Below are 24,608 nucleotides of genomic sequence, written 5' to 3'. Positions count from 1 at the left end.
TTTTATTGTATCCCTGAAACGCGTTGTAGCTCAAATAAATCTTCGTTATGTTATCTCCTATCTCCCTTGTGAGCAGCGCTCTTTATACCGTGGCTTTTTTCTTCTTCTTTGAACAACAAGAAAAACTGAAATAAATCACATGGTCAGAAGTATTCAGACCCTTTGCTCAGTATTGAGTAGAAGCACCCTTTTGAGCTAGTACAACCATGAGTCTTCTGGAGCATGATGCAACAAGTTTTCCACACCTGGATTTGGGGATCCTCTGCCATTCTTCCTTGCAGATCCTCTCCAGCTCCATCAGGTTGGATGGTGGACAGAAATTTTCAGGTCTCCAGAGAGGCTCAATTGGGTTTAGGTCAGGGCTTTGGCTGGGCCAGTCAAGAATGGTCACAGAGTTGTTTTGAAGCCACTCCTTTGTTATTTTAGTTGTGTGGTTAGGGTCATTGCCTTGTTGGAAGGGGAACCTTCAGCCAAGTCTGAGGTCCAGAGCACTCTAGAAGAGGTTTTCTTCCAGGATATCTCTGTACTTGGCCGCATTCATCTTTCCTTCAATTGCAACCAGTCTTCCTGTCCCTGCAGCTGAAAAACACCCCCATTGCATGATGCTGTCACCACCATGTTTCACTGTTGGGATTGTATTGGGCACGTGATGAGCAGTGCCTGGTTTTCTCCACACATACCAGTTAGAATAATCACCAGAAAGTTCTATCTTCGTCTCATCAGACCCCAGAGAATCTTATTGTTCATAGTCTGGGAGTCCTTCATGTGTGTTTGTTTGTTGTTGGTTTTTTTTTTTTTGCAAACTCTATGCGGGCTTTCATAAAGTATGTCTTGCACTCACGATAGGCTTCTGTCGGGCCACTCTGCCATAAAGGCCTGACTGGTAGAGGACTGCAGTGATCGTTGACTGTGGAACGTTCTTCCATCTCCCTACTGCATCTCTGGAGCTCAGTCACAGTGATTTTGGCTGGATGACCAGGTCTAGGAAGAGTTCTGGTGGTCCCAAACTTCTTCCATTTAAGGATTATGGAGGCCACTGTGTTCTTAGGGACCTTGAGTACTGCATAAATTTTTTTGTATCTTTGGCCAGATCTGTTCCTTGCCACAATTCTGTCTCTGAGCTCCTTGGGCAGTTCCTTTTAACCTCATGATTCTCATTTGGTCTGATATGCACTGTGAGCTGTGAGGTATTATACTCGTATAGCCAGGTGTGTGCCTTTCCAAATCAAGTCCTATCAGTTTAATTACACACAGCTGGACTCCAATGAAGGAGTAGAACCATCTCAAAGAGGACAACAAGGAAATGGACAGCATGTGACTTAAATAGGAGTGTCTGAGCAAAGGGTCTGAATACTTATGACCATGTGATATTTCAGTTTTTCTGTCAAGATGGGATGCAGAGTATTATTATTATTATTATTTATTATTATAGCGCCATTTATTTAGAGTGTACATTAATGAGAAAAAAATGAATTTTTTTTGAATTTACTAAAAGGCTGCAATGAAACAGTGAAAATTTTAATGGGGGCTGAATACTTTCCGTACCCAGTGTAGTCAAGTAAAAAGAGAATTAGAAAGATCTCTATTTGTCCTGTCATATATTTGTACATTGTAATAAGATCGCTCCTAGGCCATGGTTTTTATATACTGAATAACCCCAAGCTTAATAACCTATCTTGGTACTGCAGTTCTCCCATTACTTTTAATAACCTTGGTTGCTCTTCTCTGCATCCACTGTAGTTCAGCTATGTCCTTATACATTGGAGACTAAAATTGAACACAGTATTGTAAGTGGTCACAGTAGTTACTTGTATAAAGGTAAAACTATGTAATTCTCATGAGCATCTATGCCTCTTTTTAACACTAGAAGTCACAAATTTCGAGCTCAATCAAAGGTAGAAATGTTAAATGACCCCTCTCTGGGACTTCTAGTGTTAATGCATCCCATTATTTTAAAGTTGAATTTGCTGTCCACCCATACACACAAGTCTTTCTCAGTCACAATTTTTCCCAGTGTTTTTTCAATTAAGTACATAATAAGTATACATTTTTATTTCTCTGCCCAAGTGTGTGACCTTACATTTACTTAAAACTTTCATTGTCATTTCTCAGCACAAGCCTCCAGCTTACATAAATTCTTCTGTAATATTAAATTATCATCCTCTGTGTTAAGTACCCTACAAAGTTTAGTATCATTTGCAGATATTGAAATTCTACTCTGATTAACCCTTACAAGCACATTATTAAACATTTTTTAAAAAAATAGAGGGCCCAATACTGACCCCTATGCTATCCACTGTTAACTGTGACCCAGTGTGAGTGTGTTTCATTAATAATCACCCTTTGTTTCCTATCCCTTAGACATTTGTTAACCTTGTTATGCATATTTTTCCCAAGTCCCATTGTGTTACTTTTTTTGTGTGGCACTGCATCAAATGCTCTTTAAAAAGTCCATATAGACAACATCCATTTCATTCCCCTTGTCCAATTTGGAACATGCATCCTCCTAGAAGCTGATGAGATTAATTTGACAGGACCGCTCCCTCATAAACCCATGTTGATACTGGATCATGAGGTCATTTTTCTTGAGATACTCAAGGATATTATTTCCTACGAAACGCTCAAGGATTTTACCCACAGTTGAGGTTAAACTTAACTACCAGGCTCAGATTTTGTTGCCTTTTTGTATATTGGCAATAGATTTGCTATGCACCAGACATGTGGTATAGACCCTGTTATTGTGGAGTCTGTGAATATTAAAAAATAATGTATTAAGAGTAAGACCGTACAGGCATGATTTGCAATTTGCACTGTGACATGAAGAGACAGAGTTCCAAACACCAGGTTTTCATGGTGTTCATTTTTCTTCTCTTAGGTTTTACATGGTGCTCGTCCAAGGTTTACAGATAGGAGACTTTATCTGCCATCCAGTACTTGCCAGCATAATCCTGAACTCTCCTCCCCTGTTCTGCTGTGACCTGAAAGGGATCAATGTGGTGGTTCCATACTTCATTTCTGCGCTGGAAATTATTTTACCAGACAGGTTTGTTTATCTCTTGAAGTAAAGAAGGGGCTGATAATGTCATCTAAAATGTCAGTGTATCCCGGTCCTACTTGCTTGAAGTGCAAAACTGGACAACTTATCTGTTAACTATTGTAATGACTGCAAAAAAATGTGGAATCTTCTGTTGCCCTCACACACAAAAGTCAGGATGCAAGTTTCTTAGTGCAAAGGTAAAATGGATACATCGTCAAAGAAAAAGACAGCATGCGGTCCTCATAGTATTATTTCTTCTTGACTATTAAAGGGGTTATCCATGATTCAGAAAAATAACCAGTGGGAGGGATGCAACAATCTAAGGTACAAAGCATTACTTACATGATTAAACCATCTCTGCTCCAGTGCTGCACCAGCAATGCCAGCTAAGCCCTACAGTCGATCACTGGCCATAGTGGTCATACTCTTGAGAACAATGAGCCCTACAGTCGATCACTAGCCATAGTGGTCTTACTCTTGACAACAGTGAGCCCTGATATTTTCCTGAAGAAGGGTTCCAAGACCAATGATGAGCTGAGCATGGAGCGTATTAGCAGTGGTGCAGAAGGTTTTTAACTTCACCCAATTTAAAATGCACAGATCCAGGAATGCCCGCTCCCTATTGATATATTTGTTATCAAGCGGATGATTATTCCGACAGACCCCCACAGAGCTCTGTATAATATGAAGGGCTGATTTTAAACTAGACAATACGAGCAACTCCCCCTAGTGGCCAAATCAGACACTTTTCAGTCAATTCTCTGTTGCATGCGCCATGATTATTTGCTTTTTATTGTAGGGAGCTGTCAAAGTTCAAAAGCTATGTAAACCCCACGGAGCTCAGACGTTCCAGCATCCACATCCTGCTGTCACTGCTGCCATTGCCGCACCACTTTGGGATTGTGAAGTCGGAGGTGATTTGCAGGCTTTAGTGCTGACCTCTTTTATGCTGGTGTCGCCTATTCCTGTCACTTTATTAATTTCTCTTACCTCTATAGGTCTTGTTGGAAGGAAAGTTCAGCAATGATGACACCGGCAGCGACAAACCAGTTACCTTCCTATCACTGAAACTGAGGCTTGTTAATATCCTGATTGGGGCGTTACAGACAGAGACCGATCCCAACAACACACAGATGATCCTAGGTACAGTTTTCCTGGAAATTTTTGCTAGGATAAGACATAAACAGTATATAATGCTCAGAAATGCTCCTATCTATTTAAAAGGGTCTTCACCTCTCTCCTTTTTCAGTTGTGTCCCACAAATCTTTCTATTAATAACATACCTGTTGCATCCCTCTAAACTCTTTTCTTACTCCCATGTTGCTCCTTGTACCTTGGCTTCTAAACTTGCCCTTGGGCCATACAAACCCCTTTTGTTAGGTAGCCAGCAAGTGATTGTTGGTTAGACATCACACCCCTGATTACGGTGGGCATAACCGATGCAATTATTAGATATACAAGGGTGAGTAGATGGGATTGAACTACCTGGATATTTGGGAAACGCAGCAGCAAAACAATAACAGTTGCAAATAAGTATATGAGTAGTTTCTATGGGATCAAGATTGCAGTACCCTGGTAAAGGGTTGTTCCCAAATTATCCATTGGAGAGCATAATCTGCAGATCGGAGGTGTCCTAACAATGGGAACCCCCACTAATCTCAAGAACAGGGCTCTGAAATGCCCAATCGCAAGTGGAGGCGTTTGTTCTCTGAAACTGTCTGAGAAAGAAGAGTATTGGTGTCAGCGATCACCTGTAGTCATATGGAGAATGAGCAGAGATGGCCCCCTTCAGAATGGGCATTTCTGCAGCCCCTGCCTTATCAGCAAGTTGGCATTCGTCCAGTGGGCTGTGAATAGTGATGAGTGATCGTGCTCACCACTACTTATTACTCGATCGAGCATAAGCATGCTCGGGTACTTGTGGCGCTCGGTCGAGTATCACGGGTGCTTAGATATTTCATCCGTGAAATAACGGCCACAACGCACAGGCTTGCTTCACTGTATGATGTGTGCAGGCACCCCAGGGAGACAATCATAGTCTCTGGCTCTCCCGGGGGCTAAAACAACGTTCTTGGACGTAGTGTGACCAACAATAAACCTGCCCTCCATCCCTCCAGAAATGCTCTGCTTATGGCTAGCTGTATGTGAGCGGAGACTCGAACTGGCCAATCACTCACTTCTGTTAGTCGTTACCCGTCTTGAGCCCATCTGAGCATCTGACCAGCTTGATCAAATAGCGAGCATTTTAGCGCTTGCCCATCACTAGTTATGAAGCATTAAGAATTACAATGCATTGCAAAATTACATGTTAAAGGACATTGTTTGGCCACAACGTTCCAAAATTGCTTTAAAAGCGATGCCCTTTTACCTTTTTATGTAGTGAAATCATACAAAACCTTTATATTTTTGACAATTGCAGCAAACTAATGCTTTTTACAGTGATTTTGCAATGTGGGAACACATGCTGGGCTTTAACCACTTGTTTAGCACATAGGTTGGGAAGACTTAGTGTGGATTTCGGGCCTCACTGTATTCAGGAATAAGTGAATTCTCCCCAGCAGTAGGCTATAATCTGTGCTGGCTGCCAGGGTCTCTTCCCCAGAAATGTTGGAGAGATGTTTCCTTAATCTAGTGCCCCTGCATGTGCACCTTATTGTTATTCTGGGAAAAATTAGTATGTAGTTTTGGCATGTATGGATTATTTTCCATGCCCTACAAGCAAAGGTAAGCAAATGTCAAGGAAATGCAATGTACTATGGTGTAAAGGTGGACTTTGTGTTTTAGGTGCAATGCTGAACATTGTCCAAGACTCTGCCTTTCTGGAAGCTACAGGAAACCAGGTGGAGACGGTAAGGTCACTTTGGCTTTGACACCACTTTTTAGATAAGAGGTTACTTACAAGTGTGTTACAGGCTTCAAGTGTAGATATGATTTGATTATCACTAACCTTAAAGGCTTATTCCCATATCCAAGATCCTATCCCAGTACATAGTAGGTGTAATAAAATTAGCAAATACTTCCAATTAGAAATGTAGTATAGTTCTTCTGATTCACTATGTCGCTTACCTCCTGTTCAGGGCATTGCAGGACCTTGGGTATCCATTGTTATGACCACGCATATAGTCATAGTTAGTTGCTTGTAGTTGTAACCATGGATACCTAAGGTCCTGCAATGCCCTGCACATGAGGTAACGAGTCGACATAGTGAATCAGCAGAACTATACTACATTTCTAATTAGAGGAATTTGCTAATATTATTATTATTATTATTATTATTATTATTATTATACCTGCTATATATTGGGATAGAATCCAGGAGATGGGAATACCTCTTTCTTTGTCGCTCCATTGGGAGACCCAGACAATTGGGTGTATAGCTTCTGCCTCTGGAGGCCACACAAAGTATTACACTTTTAAAAAAGTGTAACCCCTCCCCTCTGCCTATACACCCTCCCGTGGACCACGGGCTCCTCAGTTTTATGCTTTGTGTGGAAGGAGGCACACATCCACTCATAGAAAAAAAAAAAAAAAAAGATTTCTCATACATAGTATGACGGATGGAAGAAAAGAGGTCCCCTATGGGGTCCCCGGCATGCTCCCTTCTCACCCCACTATGTCGTCGGTGTTGTTAAGGTTGAGGTACCCATTGCGGGTACAAAGGCTGGAGCCACATTCCGTCTCTTTCACCATCCCTTATGCGGCTCTGGGAGAAGTGGGAGCCTCACCGGTCATTCACCTGCTGAGACCGTGCTCCATCCGCAGCCCCTGGTGGTACCTGCTGGACCGGAGCGTTTTCATCCCCAGGGACCGGGCCCTGTACCTTCAAGGTACTCTGTGTCCCCATGGGGGGACGGTACGGGGAGAGAGGTCACCTTTCTCCCCAGTAGCGCCGTCCGTTGTTTTTTCATCGGACTTCTGCGCCGACCGTGCCTGCTTGTCTGGCACGGCCTTAAATTTTGTCCCTGGCTTCATTGCGGCCTAGTCGCGAAAAATCCCGCCCCCGGGCCTGCTTGTCAGGGGTAAGGGCGGGATTACCGACAGAGGGCTGGAGCATTTTTGCATGTCTCCCTTCCCCTCTCATTGACCACTATGGGGCCTCCAGATTCCCGCCTTTTGCCGGCGCCGCCCATGGCTCCACTCCCCCCTTGAGAGCTCCGGCGGCCATGTTTGGCATTCTGCCGGTGTATGCTGCAGCTGCACAGCTCTACAGCTCCGGGGGACCCACGACAGGGAATCTGGAGGACACCAGCGGTTGGTAAGCCACACCGGTCACCCGGTGCTGGTTCCCCTAGGGTGCCGTGATATATATATATATATATATTCGGAACGGCTGTATAACCCTTTCCCATATACCCTCAGTGGTCGCTCTCCTAAAGGACACTTATTGCTTACAGCATGTCGTCCACAAGGAGCAAAGCCCCTAAGGCACAGGTTTTTTTCGCAGCCTGTACCTCTTGTGGGGCTATGTTGCCTGCGGGATCCACCTACCCTCACTGTGATCAATGCTCGACTCCTGCCACGCTTGCTCAGCCGGAGCCTAGGGCACTTGTGGGCCCCTCGGCTCATGTAGATCCCCCTGCTCCTCCTGAGCAGGCTGCAGGGACAGAGTCACTGTCATTGGCCTCTTTCGCTGAGAAACTCTGTCACTTTCTCAATCCATTGCACAGTCTATGGACAAATGGTCATCTAAGCTCCTTGAGGCATTGCAGTCCAGACCGGGCTCTTCACAGGCCCCGGCCCCTGTTAGTTTGTCTCCTCCAGGGCCTTCTCGGTCCGCGCCGCAGCGCGCTCCCAGGATAGCCCCTAGGTCCCAGGCGGAGGACTCCTGCCCGGATCGCAGTCCCAGACCGGCTAAGCGGCCTCGCTGGGACTCTTCCCCGGCCTCCTCACGCTGCTCTGGATCTCAGCTTGAGGACTCTCAGGATGACGAGGCGGACGTGGGAGCTCAGGGCTCTGACCCTGACTTCGCCCTCAACCTTGATACACCTGAGGGGGACGCCTTAGTAAATGATCTTATCTCGTCCATCAACCAGGTGTTGGATCTCTCTCCCCCGCCTCCACCTGTAGAGGAGTCAGCTTCTCAGCAGGAGAAACACCAATTTCGATTCCCCAAACGTACGCGCAATACGTTTTTTTGATCACTCTAACTTCAGGGACGCTGTCCAGAGCGGTCCCGGACAAGCGTTTTGCTAAAAGGCACTCTGACACACGTTATCCCTTTCCACCTGAAGTCGTTAAGGGCTGGGCACACTCACCCAAGGTGGATCCGCCAGTCTCTAGATTGGCTGCTAGGTCCGTTGTGTCTGTTGCCGATGGCTCGTCCCTGAAGGATGCCACTGACAGACAGATAGAGCTCTTGGTGAAGTCTATTTATGAGGCCACGGGCGCATCTTTCGCCCCGGCCTTTGCGGCCGTGTGGGCTCTCCAAGCAATCTCGGCATGTCTGTCTGAGATTAATGCTGTCACGCGGAATTCTGCTCCGCATGTTTCTTCCTTGACCTCTCAGGCATCAGCATTTTCGTCCTACGCCATGAACGCCGTCCTGGACTCCGCTAGCCGTACGGCCGTGGCATCCGCTAACTCCGTGGCTGTCCGCAGGGCCATGTGGCTGCGCGAATGGAAAGCAGACTCTGCTTCCAAAAGGTTCTTAACTGGTTTGCCCTTTTCTGGCGAACGTTTATTTGGCGAACGGCTGGATGAGATTATTAAGGAATCCTCGGGAAAGGACTCCTCCTTACCACAGTCCAAACCTAAGAGACCTCAGCAGAGAAAAATCCAATCGAGGTTTCGGTCCTTTCGTCCCTCCGCCAAGCCCCAAACTTCTTCATCCAACCGGCCGGAGCAAGCCCAGAGGAACTCCTATGCGTGGCGGTCCAAGTCACGCCCCCAAAAGGCCGCAGGAGGCACTGCCTCCAAGACGGCCTCCTCATGACTCTCGGCCTCACCTACCCACATCCTCGGTCGGTGGCAGGCTCTCCCGCTTTGGCGACGCCTGGTGGCCACACGTTCAAGACCGTTGGGTGAGAGACATCCTGTCTCATGGTTACAGGATAGAGTTCAGCTCTCGTCCTGCGGCTCGTTTCTTCAGAACCTCCCACCCCCTGCACAGGCCGACGCACTTTTTCAGGCAGTGGACGCTCTGAAGATGGAAGGAGTTGTGATTCCCGTTCCCCTTCAGGAACGTGGTCACGGATTCTACTCCAACTTGTTCGTGGTGCCAAAAAAGGACGGGTCATTCCGTCCCGTTCTGGACCTCAAGCTGCTCAACAGACTTGTGAGAACCAGACGGTTTCGGATGGAATCTCTCCGCTCAGTCATCGCTTCGATGTCACAAGGAGACTTCCTAGCATCGATCAACATCAAGGATGCTTATCTCCATGTGCCGATCGCACCCGAACATCAACGTTTCCTGCGGTTGACGAACACCTCCAGTTCGTCGCATTGCCCTTCGGCCTGGCGACAGCCCCACGGGTTTTCACCAATGTCATGGCATCCGTCGTGGTGGTCTTGCACTCTCAGGGCCACTCGGTGATCCCCTACTTGGACGATCTCCTAGTCAGGGCCCCTTCTCGGGTGACGTGTCAACGAAGTCTTACTGTCACTCTGGCGACTCTCCAGCAGTTCGGGTGGATTGTCAATTTCCCGAAATCCAAGTTGACGCCGACCCAATCACTGACTTACCTCGGGATGGAGTTTCATACCCAGCAAGCATTAGTCAAGCTACCGCGCGACAAACAGCTTTCTCTGCAGGCGGGGGTGCAATCACTTCTTCGGAGTCAGTCACACCCCTTAAGGCGCCTTATGCACTTCCTGGGGAAGATGGTGGCAGCTATGGAGGCAGTGCCGTTCGCGCAATTCCATCTACGGCCACTCCAATGGGAAATTCTTCGCAAATGGGACAAGAGTTCGGCTTCCCTCGACAAGAACATCTCTCTCTCCCTTGCAACCAAAACATCACTTCAGTGGTGGCTCCTACCCACATCTCTGTCTCGGGGAAAATCCTTCCTACCCCCAACCTGGGCCGTGGTCACCACAGACGCGAGCCTGTCAGGTTGGGGAGCGTTTTTTCTCCACCACAGGGCTCAAGGAACCTGGACTCCAATAGAATCGTCCCTTCAGATCAATATCCTGGAGATAAGGGCAGTATATCTAGCCCTATTGGCTTTCCATCGGTGGCTGGAGGGCAGGCAGATCCGAATCCAGTCGGACAACGCCACTGCTGTCGCCTACATCAACCACCAAGGCGGCACTCGCAGTCGTCAAGCCTTCCAGGAAGTCCGGCGGATTCTGCAGTGGGTGGAAGTCACAGGCTCTACCATCTCCGCAGTTCACATCCCGGGCGTAGAAAACTGGGAAGCAGATTTTCTCAGTCGTCAGGGCATGGACGCGGGGGAATGGTCTCTTCACCCAGACGTGTTTCGAGAGATCTGTCGCCGCTGGGGAACGCCGGACGTCGATCTCATGGCGTCACGACACAACAACATGGTCCCGGCCTTCATGGCGCGGTCTCAGGATCACAAAGCTCTGGCAGCGGACGCTTTGGTCCAGGATTGGTCGCAGTTTCGACTGCCATATGTGTTTCCCCCTCTGGCAATGCTGCCCAGGGTACTATGCAAGATCCGGTCCGACTGCCGTCGCGCCATTCTCGTCGCTCCAGACTGGCCGAGGCGGTCGTGGTACCCGGATCTGTGGCATCTCACGGTGGGTCAACCGTGGGCACTTCCAGACCGCCCAGACTTGCTGTCACAAGGGCCGTTTTTCCATCTGAATTCTGTGGCCCTCAACCTGACTGTGTGGCCATTGAGTCCTGGCTCCTAGCGTCTTCAGGGTTATCTCAGGATGTCATTGCCACCATGAGACAAGCCAGGAAGCCAACGTCCGCCAAGATCTATTACAGGTCTTGGCAAATCTTCTTATCCTGGTGCTCTGATAACTGTTTTCTTCCATGGCCGTTTGCCTTACCAACATTCCTTTCATTCCTACAATCGGGAATGGACAAGGGGTTGTCCCTCTGCTCTCTCAAGGGCCAAGTATCGGCGCTCTCCGTGTTTTTTCAAAAGCGTCTAGCTAGGCTTCCGCAGGTCCTCACGTTCCTGCAGGGGGTTTGCCACATGGTCCCACCTTACAAACGTCCGTTGGAACCTTGGGATCTTAACAGGGTCCTGACGGCTCTTCAAAAGCCGCCTTTTGAGCCCCTGCGGGATGTCTCTCTCTCCCGTCTTTCTCAGAAGGTGGCCTTCCTGGTGGCAGTCACATCACTTCGGAGAGTGTCTGAGCTTGCAGCGCTGTCATGCAAAGCTCCCTTCCTGGTTTTCCACCAGGATAAGGTGGTTCTGCGTCCTGTCCCGGAATTTCTCCCTAAGGTGGTATCCCCTTTTCATCTAAATCAGGATATCTCCTTGCCTTCCTTTTGCCCTAATCCAATTCACCAGTGTGAAAAGTATTTGCACTCTTTGGATCTTGTGAGAGCACTCCGGTTCTACGTGGCTCGCACGGCGCCCCTGCGCCGTTCAGACGGGCTCTTTGTCCTTGTCGCTGGCCAGCGTAAGGGCTCTCAGGCCTCCAAGTCTGCCTTGGCTCGGTGGATCAAGGAACCGATTCTAGAGGCCTACCGTACTTCTGGGCTTCCGCTCCCTTCAGGGTTGAAAGCCCATTCTACCAGAGCCGTAGGTGCGTCCTGGGCATTGCGGCACCGGGCGACTGCTCAGCAGGTGTGTCAGGCAGCTACGTGGTCTAGTCTGCACACTTTCACGAAGCACTATCAAGTGCATACCTATGCTTCGGCAGACGCCAGTCTAGGTAGGCGAGTCCTCCAGGCGGCGGTTGCCCACCTGTAAGAGGGGGCCGGTTTCGGCTATTTTTAATGAGGTACTGTTTTACCCACCCAGGGACTGCTCTTGGACGTCCCAATTGTCTGGGTCTCCCAATGGAGCGACAAAGAAAAAGGGAATTTTGTTTACCGTAAATTCCTTTTCTTCTAGCTCCTATTGGGAGACCCAGCACCCACCCCTGTGCCCTTCGGGCTGGTTGTTCTTGTGTGTACACATGTTGTTGATGTTGATTTGTTCTTTTGGTTCATGGTCTTCAGTTCTCCGAACATCCTTCGGATTGAATTTACCCTAGACCAATTTATAAGTTTTCTCCTTCCTGCTTTTGCACCAAAACTGAGGAGCCCGTGGTCCACGGGAGGGTGTATAGGCAGAGGGGAGGGGTTACACTTTTTTAAAAGTGTAATACTTTGTGTGGCCTCCAGAGGCAGAAGCTATACACCCAATTGTCTGGGTCTCCCAATAGGAGCTAGAAGAAAAGGAATTTACGGTAAGTAAACAAAATTCCCTTTTTTATTGCAATGCTCTTCTACTATGGTATTAGTAAGGCTGCTGTCACATTGCGTTTTCACCTACGTTCAGTGGCCCCGTCGGGGCATCTGTCTGAATCCCCCAAGCCCACCCCTCCCCGCAAAACGTGTTTCAGACGCATACGCAGACTGGGCCATTGACTATAATAGAACAGACGGAGTAAGCGTGTGCTCTGTCTTGCTACGGTTTCAGGCGTATGCGCTTTATGCAGGTGGACATCCAGACACAGTCTACTACGTCTGGGTGTCCGCATGCAGAAAGTGGACTAAGGCACTATTAAGTCAGGTCAGATTGTATTGTATTCAACTCTACTATGAAATGTTTCTCTGACGCCTCATTGGGGGACACAGGACCATGGGTGTTATGCTGCCTATCCATAGGAGGACACTAAGTAGATGCAAAAGCATAGCTCCTCCTCTGCAGTATACACCCGCTGGCCGGGCCAGGCAGCCTCAGTTTTACCTTAGTGTCTGTAGGAGGCACTTCCTTTCAAGGTTTGTTATTTTTTGAGGGCGACGGTTTCCTTTTGGGACCGATCTTCCACTACCATCAACGGGCGGGAATGTGGAGTGTCGCCTCCACGTACCCCCTCCTGCGACGCTGGATCCTGGGCTGGACGACGGGTTCCACAGACACCGATTTTCCAGAGCCCAGGGCAGAGGCACAATTCCTCAGCCCCTCTTTGCAGGCTCTGAGTTGAACATGGCACCTGTGTGACCGGACACAGCAAGCTGACTCTGCTATTTCCACTGCCTGGACTGAAGCAGTGTTTAAGGTGAGATCCCCCCTGACTGGTTTCCCAAACAAAGAGAGAAAAGACGGTGCAGGGAAGGCTCCCAGGACTGCTGAATTTACAGTATTTATGAGAGAGTCCCTTGCTGATTGCAAGGAGGAGAGCCCCAGGGATCCTGAAAACAGTGTTAAATTTTCTCTAGCTTACTGGCTGGAGGAGGGGGAAGTCCCTCGCTGTTTGCAGAAAGTCCTGCACAGATAATTTACCGGTGGCAGGGGGAGGGCCCAGAGCTCAAAAATTCACGCTGTTTATTTGCTCTGTTTGTTTGCTCTAGCAGAAAAGCCGGCAGAGATAACCACCAGTGACAAGCTGTGTGCTGACTAGAGGGACAGGGAGGAAAACTATCAGAATCTCCCTTCCCGCCGTTTTTTACTACCCACAGCAGGGGGGGCATGACTTCTTCTTCACGCTCTTTTAGCGCTAAGCCCCGCGGCCGCGATAAGCCCCGCCCCCCCCCAGGAAAGCGTGCGAAGATCTCCACAGAACTTACTCCTTCCTGAGGACAGAGCCATCAGCTGATTCTGGTGAGGTGCTTGCTTCACTTGTAGCTCTGCTGAGCATTGCTCCCCCTCCTGGCATACTCCTATTAGGGACATGCAGAATTCTAAGGGCACTAAGAGTGCTAAGGCCCACATAGTCTATTATTCAGCCTGCACTGCCTGCCACGCTGAGCTACCACGAAAACACACCTCTTCTCTCTGTGAGTCCTGTGCCCCTATAGCCCCCCAAGATCCCCCTGCCACCACCGCCGCAACAGTCAGCCCAGAGCCTAGAGCTCCCAGCCCACCGGAATGGGCACAGTTTCTGTCTCAATCCCATGGAAAAACTGTCACAGAACCTGGTTCTGGCTATGCAATGTCGTCCTCCACACCCTTCTGGGCCCCTGGACGGAACGCAGCCTGAGGATACCCCTATGGAGGATCCTTCTGAGGTAATCCAGGCACATGCTTCACCGGTTGCAGGGATCAGGAAAAGAGCACACGGCCGGGTGTCTCCAGCACTCTCTCATGGCCCCCATGACTTTCCCTCGGGAGCACACAGGGCAGGCTCTCCCACATGCTCCACGGCTTCTGAAGAGCTGGAGGAGGGAGAATGCTGTTTGTACCAGGAGGATTCCTTGGTTTCATCCTCCCCAGATGATCAAACTGCAATAGACTCCCTTATAGCAGCAAACAACCAAACTCTGCATGCGGAGGATCCCCCATCCACTACCACTGACCATGCGGTCTCCTTTAAGAGGGCAAGGAAACCCCAAAAGGTTTTCGCTGATCACCCAGAGTTTCAGGATATCATCACAAAGCAAAGGGAGAAGCCTGACAGGCGCTTCGGTAACCGAAAACTCATGGAGTCCCGGTACCCTTTTGCCTCACCTGCCCCTAAGGGCTGGGCCGATCCGCCCTCGGTCGACCCCCCGGTCTCCCGCCTTACCACAAAGACGCTCCTGTCTTTACCCGATGGTTCCTCCATCAAGGACCCGACAGACAGGTGGAGCACCTCGCCCGCTCTGCTTTTGAGGCTGCGGGTTTCTCCCTCTCGCCCTCCTTTGCCTCTGTGTGGGTCGCAAAGGCGATCTCGGTCTGGGCAGAATCCCTTAACACTTTGCTTGAGGAATCCCAGTTCACTCATACCTTCACAGAGGTAACAGCTCCAATTTACTGCTGCGGCAGAGTACCTCATGCAGGCCTCCATGGACGCTGCTACCTGCGCAGCGTTTGCCGCTTCAAATACCATTGCCATCCGTAGAGCTCTCTGGCTCTGACAATGGCGAGCGGACTCTGCCTCCAAGAAGTCTCTCACGGGCCTTCCCTTTTTTCCAGACCGATTGTTTGTCGAACGTCTGGACAAGCTCATTTCTGACGCCATGGGAGGAAAGAGTACCTCCCTCCCCCAGCTGAAGTCCAGGATGTCCTTCACCAGACGTCCACAGTCCTCGTTCCGCTCCTTTCAGAACTCATTTGGTTGGTCGACATCCCGTGCTGTCCCCGCCACCAGCCGCGGATTACGCAGGGACCGACCTCAGCTCTCCCCGAAACCCACTTCGTCATGGCAGCGTAGACCGAAACAGTACAGGACTAGGGAGACTCGGCCACGGCATTTTCCCCCCTCATGACTCCTTCGGCGCCCCGGAAGACACACTCATTGTAGGAGGTCGACTGCGGCTCTTTCAACACATCTGGGCTGTCGCCTCAGACGACAAATCGGTGCGAGACCTTGTGTCTTCCGGTTACCACATAGAATTTCGGACCCGACCCCCCCGAGTCAGTTCTTTCTCTCAAACCCCGCAAAGACTCGAAAACGACGCAAAGCTTTTTTCTCAGCAATCCACTCGCTCCAAACAGCAGGAGTGAAAATACCTGTCCCAGACGACGAGAAGTTCAGGGTTTTTCTTTGTCGCTCCATTGGGAGACCCAGACAATTGGGGTGTATAGCTACTGCCTCCGGAGGCCACACAAAGTATTACACTTTAAAAAGTGTAACCCCTCCCCTCTGCCTATACACCCTCCCGTGCATCACGGGCCCATCAGTTTTTAGCTTTGTGTTGAAGGAGGCACACATGCACACAATGCTCCACATTTTAGTCAGCAGCAGCTGCTGACTATTTCGGATGGAAGAAAAGAGGGCCCTTAACAGGGCCCCCGGCATGCTCCCTTCTCACCCCACTGAGTCGGCGGTGTTGTTAAGGTTGAGGTACCCATTGCGGGTACAGAGGCTGGAGCCCACATGCCGCTTTCCTTCCCCATCCCTTAGGGGCTCTGGGTGAAGTGGGATCCTAACCGGTCATCCAGGCACTGGGACCGGGCTCCCTCCGCAGCCCCTGCTGGTATCTGCCGGACAGGAGACTGAGTATCGTCAGGGACAAGGCCCTGCAACTACAGGTACTCTGTGTCCCCTTTGGGACGGTGCATGGAGCACCTGGGCCTCAGATGCTGCAGCGCCTGCAGTGTTGGTTTTTTGTCCGGGACTACCGCGCCGACCATGCCTGCTTGCCGGCCGCGGTTTCTACTTTAGTCCCCGGCTTTTGCGGCCTAGTACATTAAACGCCCGCCCACGGGCCTGCCAGTCAGGGGCAAGGGCGGGACGGTCGGGCTGACGCCGACAGTAAGGGCTGGAGCACACATAGCTGTCCTCCTCCCCCCTCACTAATCCTTATGGGGCACCAGATTCCCGCACTTTTGTAAGTCCGCCCACGGCTCCCTCCTCCCCTGTGAACGCCGACAGCCATGTTTTAACACATCCTGCCGGTGGAGGACGTCTGGCTGCAGCTCTGGGAGACCCGAGGCAGGGAATCTGGTGGCCACACACCGCTGGAGCGGTTGGTAAGCCACACCGGTTACCGGTGCTGGTCCCCCTAGGGTGCTGAACTGTATATAGATACATTATATTTGTATACTTTTCCGGTTCAGCTGTATTGTTAACTTGTGGCTATATACCCTCAGTGATCACGCTCCTGGGAGACAACAGCATGTCGTTCACAAGGAGCAAGGGGGCCAAGGCACAGGGTTATTTTGCTACCTGTACCTCTTGTGCGGCTATGTTACCTGCAGGTTCCACCTACCCTCACTGTGAGCCATGCTCGGCCCCTGTGGCACTCGCTCAGCCGGAGCCTGAGGCACTAGGGGGTCCCTCGGCCCAGGTAGAACCGCTGGCCCCCCCTGTCCAGATGGCAGGGACAGAGTTTGCTGTTTTAGCTGACAAACTCTGAGTCGCTTTCTCATTCCATGACTCAGTCTATGGATAAATGGTCTGCTAAGTTTCTAGAGGTTTTGCAGTCCAGACCGGCCCTTACACAGGCCCCGGGCACTGCGGGATCACCCCCAGGCCCCTCTCGGTCTGCGACTAAGCGTGTTTCTGGTGTGGCCTCTAGTTATTACGTGCAGGACTCCGGCACGGACCGCAGTCCCAGACCAGCTAAGCGGGCTCGCTTAGAATCTTCCCCGACTTCTTCACGCAGTTCGGGGTCTCAGCTTGAGGATTCTCTAGAGGAGGAGGCGGAGGTCGCAGCTCAGGACTCTGACCCTGACGTTGCTCTCAATCTGGATACACCTGAAGGGGACGCCATAGTAAATGATCTTATAGCGTCCATCAACCAGGTGCTAGATCTGTCTCCCCCAACTCCGCCTACAGAGGATTCGGCTTCACAATAGGAGAAACACCAGTTTAGGTTTCCTAAACGTACACTGAGTGCTTTCTTCGATCACTCTAACTTTAGAGATGCTGTCCAGAAGCACCTTGCTTTCCCGGACAAGCGCTTTACTAAACGCCTTAATGACACACCTTACCCCTTCCCCGCTGACGTGGTTAAGGGTTGGGCTCAGTGTCCCAAGGTGGATCCTCCAGTCTCTAGACTGGCGGCTAGATCCGTAGTAGCAGTGGCTGACGGTGCATCGCTCAAGGATGCCACGGACAGGCAGATAGAGCTCCTACTGAAATCCATCTATGAAGCCATAGGCGCATCTTTTGCCCCAGCCTTTGCAGCAGTGTGGGCACTCCAGGCTATCTCAGCTTGTCTGTCTGAGATTAATGCGGTCACCCATACCGCAGCGCCACAAGTAACATCTTTGACTTCTCAGCGTCAGTATTTGCATCCTACGCCATGAATGCTGTCCTGGACTCGGCTAGCCGTACAGGGGTAGCATCCGCCAATTCTGTGGCAGTCCGCAGGGCCATGTGGCTACGCGAATGGAAGGCAGACTCTGCTTCCAAAAAGTTCTTGACCGGTTTGCCTTTTTCTGGCGACCGACTGTTTGGCGAGCGATTGGATGAAATTATTAAGCAATCCAAGGGAAAGGACTCGTCCTTACCCCAACCGAAACCAAACAGACCTCAGCAACGGAAAGTTCAAGCGAGGTTTCGGTCCTTTCGGCCCTCAGCCAGATCCCAACCCTCCTCGTCCAACAGACCACAGAAGAGCCAGAGGAACTCTTCTGCATGGCGGTCTAAGTCACGTCCTCCAAAGACCGCTGGAGGCACCGTCTCCAAGGCGGCCTCCTCATGACTTTCGGCCGCCCCAAACCGCATCCTCGGTCGGTGGCAGTCTCTCCCGCTTTTGCGACGCCTGGTGGCCACATGTCCAAGACCGATGGGTGAGGGACATTCTGTCTCACGGTTACAGGATAGAGTTCAGCTCTCGTCCTCCGACTCGTTTTTTTCAGAACATCTCCGCCCCCCGAGCGGACCGTTGCGCTTTTTCAGGTGGTGGACACTCTGAAAACAGAAGGAGTTGTGATCCCCGTTCCCCTTCAGGAACGCGGTCGCGGTTTTTACTCCAATCTGTTCGTGGTGCCAAAAAAGGACGGCTCATTCCGTCCCGTTTTGGACCTAAAATTGCTCAACAGACATGTGACAACCAGGAGGTTTCGCATGGAATCCCTCCGATCTGTCATCGCTTCGATGTCCCAAGGAGACTTCCTAGCATCAATCGACATCAAAGATGCCTATCTCCATGTGCCGATCGCTCAAGAGCATCAACGCTTCCTGCGTTTCGCCATCGGGGACGAACACCTTCAGTTTGTGGCACTGCCTTTCGGCCTGGCAACAGCCCCACGGGTCTTCACCAAGGTCATGGCATCCGTCGTAGCGATCCTTCACTCTCAGGGCCACTCGGTGATCCCTTACCTAGACGATCTCCTAGTCAAGGCACCCTCACGGGTGGCTTGTCAACACAGTCTGACCGTTGCTCTGGAGACTCTCCAGAGGTTCAGGTGGATCATCAATTTTCCAAAGTCAAAATTGTCTCCGACCCAGTCACTGACGTACCTCGGAATGGAGTTTCATACTCTCTCAGCGATGGTCAAGCTGCCGCTGGACAAACAGCGGTCGCTGTAGACAGGGGTGCAATCCCTTCTTCAGGCACAGTCGCACCCCTTGAGGCGCCTCATGCACTTCCTGGGGAAGATGGTGGCAGCAATGGAGGCAGTTCCATTTGCACAATTTCATCTGCGTCCACTCCAATGGGACATTCTCCGCAAATGGGACAAGAGGCCAATGTCCTTGGACAGGAACGTCTCTCTCTCTGGAAGCCAAGACCTCTCTTCAGTGGTGGCTTCTCCCCACTTCTCTGTCGAAAGGAAAATCCTTTCTGCCTCCATCCTGGGCTGTGGTCACGACGGACGCGAGCCTGTCAGGATGGGGAGCGGTTTTTCTCCACCACAAGGCTCAGGGAACCTGGACTCCGACAGAGTCCTCCCTTCAGATCAATGTTCTGGAGATAAGGGCAGTGTATCTAGCCCTCAAGGTGTTCCATCGGTGGCTCGAGGGCAGGCAGATCCGCATACAGTCGGACAACGCCACGGCGGTTGCGTACATCAACCACCAGGGCGGCACTCGCAGTCGTCAAGCCTTCCAAGAAGTCCGGCGGATTCTGCTGTGGGCGGAGGCCACAGCCTCCACCATCTCCGGGGTTCACATTCCGGGCGTAGAAAACTGGGAAGCAGACTTCCTCAGTCGCCAGGGCATGGACGCGGGGGAATGGTCTCTCCACCCGGACGTGTTTCAAGAGATCTGTTGCCGCTGGGGAACGCCGGACGTCGATATCATGGCGTCTCGGCACAACAACAAGGTCCCGGCATTCATGGCACGGTCTCAGGACCACAGAGCTCTGGCGGCGGACGCCTTAGTTCAGGATTGGTCGCAGTTTCAACTGCCTTATGTATTCCCTCCTCTGGCAATGCTGCCCAGAGTGTTGCGCAAGATCAGGTCCGACTGCCGCCGCGCCATCCTCGTCGCTCCAGATTGGCCGAGGCGGTCGTGGTACCCGGATCTGTGGCATCTCACGGTGGGGCAACCGTGGGCGCTTCCAGACCGACCAGACTTGCTATCTCAAGGGCCATTTTTCCATCTGAATTCTGCGGCCCTCAACCTGACTGTGTGGCCATTGAGTCCTGGCTCTTAGCGTCCTCAGGGTTGTCTCAAGATGTCATTGCCACTATGAGACAGGCCAGGAAGCCAACGTCAGCCAAGATCTATCACAGAACTTGGAGGATCTTCTTAGCCTGGTGCTCTGAGAGGGGGTTTATCCCCTGGCCGTTTGCCTTACCCAGGTTTCTTTCCTTCCTTCAATCGGGATTGGACAAGGGTTTGTCTCTCGGCTCTCTCTAAGGTCAAGTCTCGGCGCTTTCCGTGTTTTTTCAAAAGCGTCTAGCCAGGCTTCCGCAGGTCCGCACGTTCCTGCAGGGAGTTTGCCACATAGTCCCACCTTACAAGCGTCCGCTGGAACCCTGGGATCTCAATATGGTTCTACGGGCTCTTCAAAAACCACCTTTTGAGCCGCTGCGGGATGTCTCTCTATCACGTCTTTCGCAGAAGGTGGCATTTCTAGTGGCGGTTACTTCACTCCGTAGAGTGTCAGAGCTTGCAGCGCTGTCATGCAAAGGCCCTTTCCTGGTATTTCACCAGGATAGGTGGTTCTGCGTCCGGTCCCGGACTTTCTCCCTAAGGTGGTGTCCACTTTTCATCTCAATCAGGATATCTCCTTACCTTCATTTTGCCCTCATCCAGTTCACCAATGTGAAAAGGATTTGCATTTGTTAGATCTAGTGAGAGCACTCCGGATCTACGTGTCTCGCACGGCGCCCCTGCGCCGCTCTGATGCGCTCTTTGTCCTTGTCGCTGGCCAGCGTAAGGGGTCGCAGGCTTCCAAGTCTACCTTGGCTCGGTGGATCAAGGAACCGATTTTTGAAGCCTATCGTTCGTCTGGGCTTCCGATTCCTTCAGGGCTGAAAGCCCATTCTACCAGAGCCGTAGGTGCGTCCTGGGCATTGCGGCACCAGGCTACGGCTCAGCAGGTGTGTCAGGCGGCTACCTGGTCGAGTCTGCACACCTTCACGAAACACTATCAGGTGCATGCCTATGCTTCGGCAGATGCCAGCCTAGGTAGGCGAGTCCTTCAGGCGGCGGTTGCCCACCTGTAAGAGGGGGCCGTTTTACGGCTCTTTTTATCGAGGTATTCTTTTACCCACCCAGGGACTGCTTTTGGACGTCCCAATTGTCTGGGTCTCCCAATGGAGCGACAAAGAAGAAGGGAATTTTGTTTACTTACCGTAAATTCCTTTTCTTCTAGCTCCTATTGGGAGACCCAGCACCCGCCCCTGTTCCCTTCGGGCTGTTTGTTCTTTTGTGTACACATGTTGTTCATGTTGAATTGTTCTTTTGGTTCATGGTTTCAGTTCTCCGAACATCCTTCGGATTGAATTTACCTTAGACCAATTTATAAGTTTCCTCCTTCCTGCTTTGGCACCAAAACTGATGGGCCCGTGATGCACGGGAGGGTGTATAGGCAGAGGGGAGGGGTTACACTTTTTAAAGTGTAATACTTTGTGTGGCCTCCGGAGGCAGTAGCTATACACCCCAATTGTCTGGGTCTCCCAATAGGAGCTAGAAGAAAAGGAATTTACGGTAAGTAAACAAAATTCCCTTCTTTTATTCCAACCTCTTTGTGGTCCCCAAAAAGGATGGGTCAGTTCGACCCATCCTGGACCTCAAACACCTAAACAAACATGTGCACGTACGGAGATTCAGAATGGAGTCCCTAAGGTCCATTATTGCATCCATGGTCGAAGGGGAATTCCTCGCCTCCATAGACATCAAGGATGCGTACCTGCACATACCCATCGCCCCAGATCACCAAAAGTTCCTACGCTTCGCAATTCAGGACTCCCACTTTCAATTCGTAGCTCTACTATTTGGCCTTGCCACCGCACCAAGGGTCTTCACCAAAGTCATGGCGGCCGCCATGAGCGTCCTTCACGCCAGGGGAGTAGTCGTTCTCCCTTACTTGGATGACCTCTTCATCAAGGCCCCCTCCTTCCGCGACTGCTCAACCAGCGTACAGATCACTGTGGACACCCTATCCCGCTTAGGGTGGCTAGTGAATCTAGACAAATCATCCCCGATCTCATCACGATCCATCACCTTCCTGGGCATGTCCCTGGACACCCGTCGGGGCTTGATCCTTCTCCCTCAGGACAAGGCGATCGCTCTTCAACGAGCGGTATGCTGCCTTCTACGTCCTCCGTCTCGCTCCATTCGATTCAGCATAAAAATGCTCGGCAGGATGGTGGCGGCTATGGAAGCAGTACCCTTTGCTCAACTGCACCTCCGCCCACTGCAGCTAGCCCTTCTAGCGGCCTGGAACAAGAGCCCCTTCTCCCTGGACAGACATTTTCACCTGACGCCTTCAGTCACGTACGCACTCCGCTGGTGGCTTCGGTCCTCATCCCTATCGAAGGGGAGATCTTTTCTCTCAGTGAACTGGCTGGTCCTGACCACGGACGCCAGCCTCCTAGGCTGCGGAGCAGTGTACCGGCACCACACTGCTCAAGGACGTTGGACGCCCCAGGAGTCTTCCCTACCCATAAACATCCTGGAACTCCGCGCGATCTTCCTCGCGCTCAGAGCGTTCTGCCCTCTGCTAGCGGGTCGTCAGATTCGAGTCCATTCGGACAATGCGACAGCTGTAGCCTATATCAATCGGCAGGGGGGCACCCGCAGCAAAGCGGCTTATCTCGAGGCCCACAAGATCCTCAGCTAGGCCGAATCGACGGGATCAGTGATATCAGCGGTACACATACCGGGGGTAAAGAACTGGGCAGCAGACTTTCTAAGTCGCCAAGGCCTGGCCGCCGGAGAATGGTCTCTCCACCCAGATGTGTTTCTACACATCTGCACTCGCTGGGGCACACCAGATGTGGACCTATTGGCCTCAAGGTTGAATGCAAAGGTACCCGCATTCATAGCCAGGTCACGCGACCCGCAGTCCATCGGCGCGGATGCTCTAGTCTGCTCCTGGCACCACTTCTGCCTGCCTTACATATTTCCATCTCTACCCCTGCTGCCGCGAGTAATCGGGAAGATCAAGGCAGAGGGAGTCCCGGTGATACTGATAGCACCGGACTGGCCCAGGCGCACCTGGTACGCCGAATTAGTACAAATGCTCACAGACGCACTGTGGCGCCTTCCAGACATCCCAGACTTGCTGACCCAAGGGCCCATTTCCCATCAGAACTCTAGAGCCCTGAAGCTGACGGCATGGCCATTGAGACCTGGGTATTAACAAGAGCGGGATTCTTCCCCGCGGTTATTTCCACCATGATCAGCGCCCGAAAGCCTGCTTCATCCCGCATTTACCACCGTACGTGGAAAATCTTCCTCTCATGGTGCAGGGAAAACTAACGTCTAGCCTATGCCTCTGGCCATCCCCAGAATTCTCGACTTTCTACAGTCTGGCTTGCAAGCGGGGTTGGCTCTCCGTTCCCTTAAAGGGCAGGTCTCAGCGCTCTCAATCTTCTACCAATGCCGCCTGGCTCAAAAACCGCAAGTAAAGACCTTCCTCCAGGGCATTTCCCATCTAGTATCCCCGTACAAACAGCCGCTGGACCCATGGGACCTCAACCTCGTTCTGGACGGTCTCCAGAGGTCTCCCTTTGAACCTCTCAAGGAATTCTCCCTTGCTTTTCTGTCCTGGAATGTAACATTCCTGGTGGCAAATACGTCCATCAGACGGGTTTCGGAGCTAGCACCACTCTCTTGCTGCGAGCCTTTTCTGATTTTTCACCAGGACAAGGTGGTTCTGCGCCCCCTTCCGGATTTCCTTCCAAAGGTTCTTACCCCGTTTCATTTGAACGAGGACATTGTTCTGCCTTCCTTTTGTCCACACCCAGTTCATAGGATGGAAAGGTCTCTGCATTCGTTACACCTCGTCAGAGCTCTCAGATATTACATATCCAGGACAGCCCCCTTTAGGAAAACGGACTCTTTGTTTGTCATTCCTGAGGGGCCTAAGAAGGGACAGGCAGCTTCAAAGGCGACTCTGGCTCGCTGGATTCGCTCTGCGATCCAGGAAGTCTACCGCTTGCAACTCAAGCCCATTCCTAGTGGGCTGCGGGCTCATTCCACGCGAGCAGTTGGCGCTTCGTGGACCATTCGGCATCAGGCTTCAGTGGAACAGGTGTGTAAGGCTGCGACCTGGTCTAGCCTACATATGTTTTCAAAGCATTACAGAGTCCATACCCAGGTTTCAACTGAGACAAATCTGGGTAGGAAAATTCTCCAAACGGCAGTAGAGCACCTCTCTCAGTAGGCGCTCCAGGCTGTCTGCGACTGGTTCTTAGTCCTTGGGTTGTGTTGTCTTGTTTTTCTTTTTCCCACCCATGGACTGCTTTAGGACGTCCCATGGTCCTGTGTCCCCCAATGAGGCGTCAGAGAAAAACGGATTTTTGTGTACTCACCGTGAAATCGTTTTCTCTTAGCCATCATTGGTGGACACAGCACCCACCCTGTTGCCCTGTTGGGCCTTGGTTCTCTCAGTACCTTATTTGGTTATGACTCTTTTTTTTTTTTTCTAATGTTCCTCTGTTGAAGTTTTTACTGGTTTTTCTCCTACTGCTTGTGTACTAAAACTGAGCTTGCCTGGCCCGGCCAG

General features: G+C 51.2%; 1 protein-coding gene across 4 annotated transcripts in view; it reads left to right on the top strand.

Moving 5' to 3' along the window:
* RALGAPB (Ral GTPase activating protein non-catalytic subunit beta) overlaps window positions 1–24,608 on the top strand; it is a 146,571-nt gene that overhangs the window by 69,287 nt on the left and 52,676 nt on the right. For all 4 annotated transcript variants that reach the window (XM_075349918.1, XM_075349917.1, XM_075349916.1 and 1 more), the window contains 4 exons: window positions 2,876–3,043; window positions 3,837–3,951; window positions 4,036–4,180; window positions 5,822–5,886. In XM_075349918.1, coding sequence (XP_075206033.1) covers window positions 2,876–3,043; window positions 3,837–3,951; window positions 4,036–4,180; window positions 5,822–5,886 — 493 coding nt within the window. The remainder of the gene's footprint in view (window positions 1–2,875; window positions 3,044–3,836; window positions 3,952–4,035; window positions 4,181–5,821; window positions 5,887–24,608) is intronic.

The sequence above is a fragment of the Anomaloglossus baeobatrachus genome, chromosome 5 (assembly GCF_048569485.1).
Source record: "Anomaloglossus baeobatrachus isolate aAnoBae1 chromosome 5, aAnoBae1.hap1, whole genome shotgun sequence".
Classification (NCBI taxonomy): Eukaryota; Metazoa; Chordata; class Amphibia; order Anura; family Aromobatidae; genus Anomaloglossus; species Anomaloglossus baeobatrachus.
The sequence above is the reverse complement of the archived record's forward strand: the minus strand, read 5'-3'. Positions and strand labels throughout refer to the sequence as shown.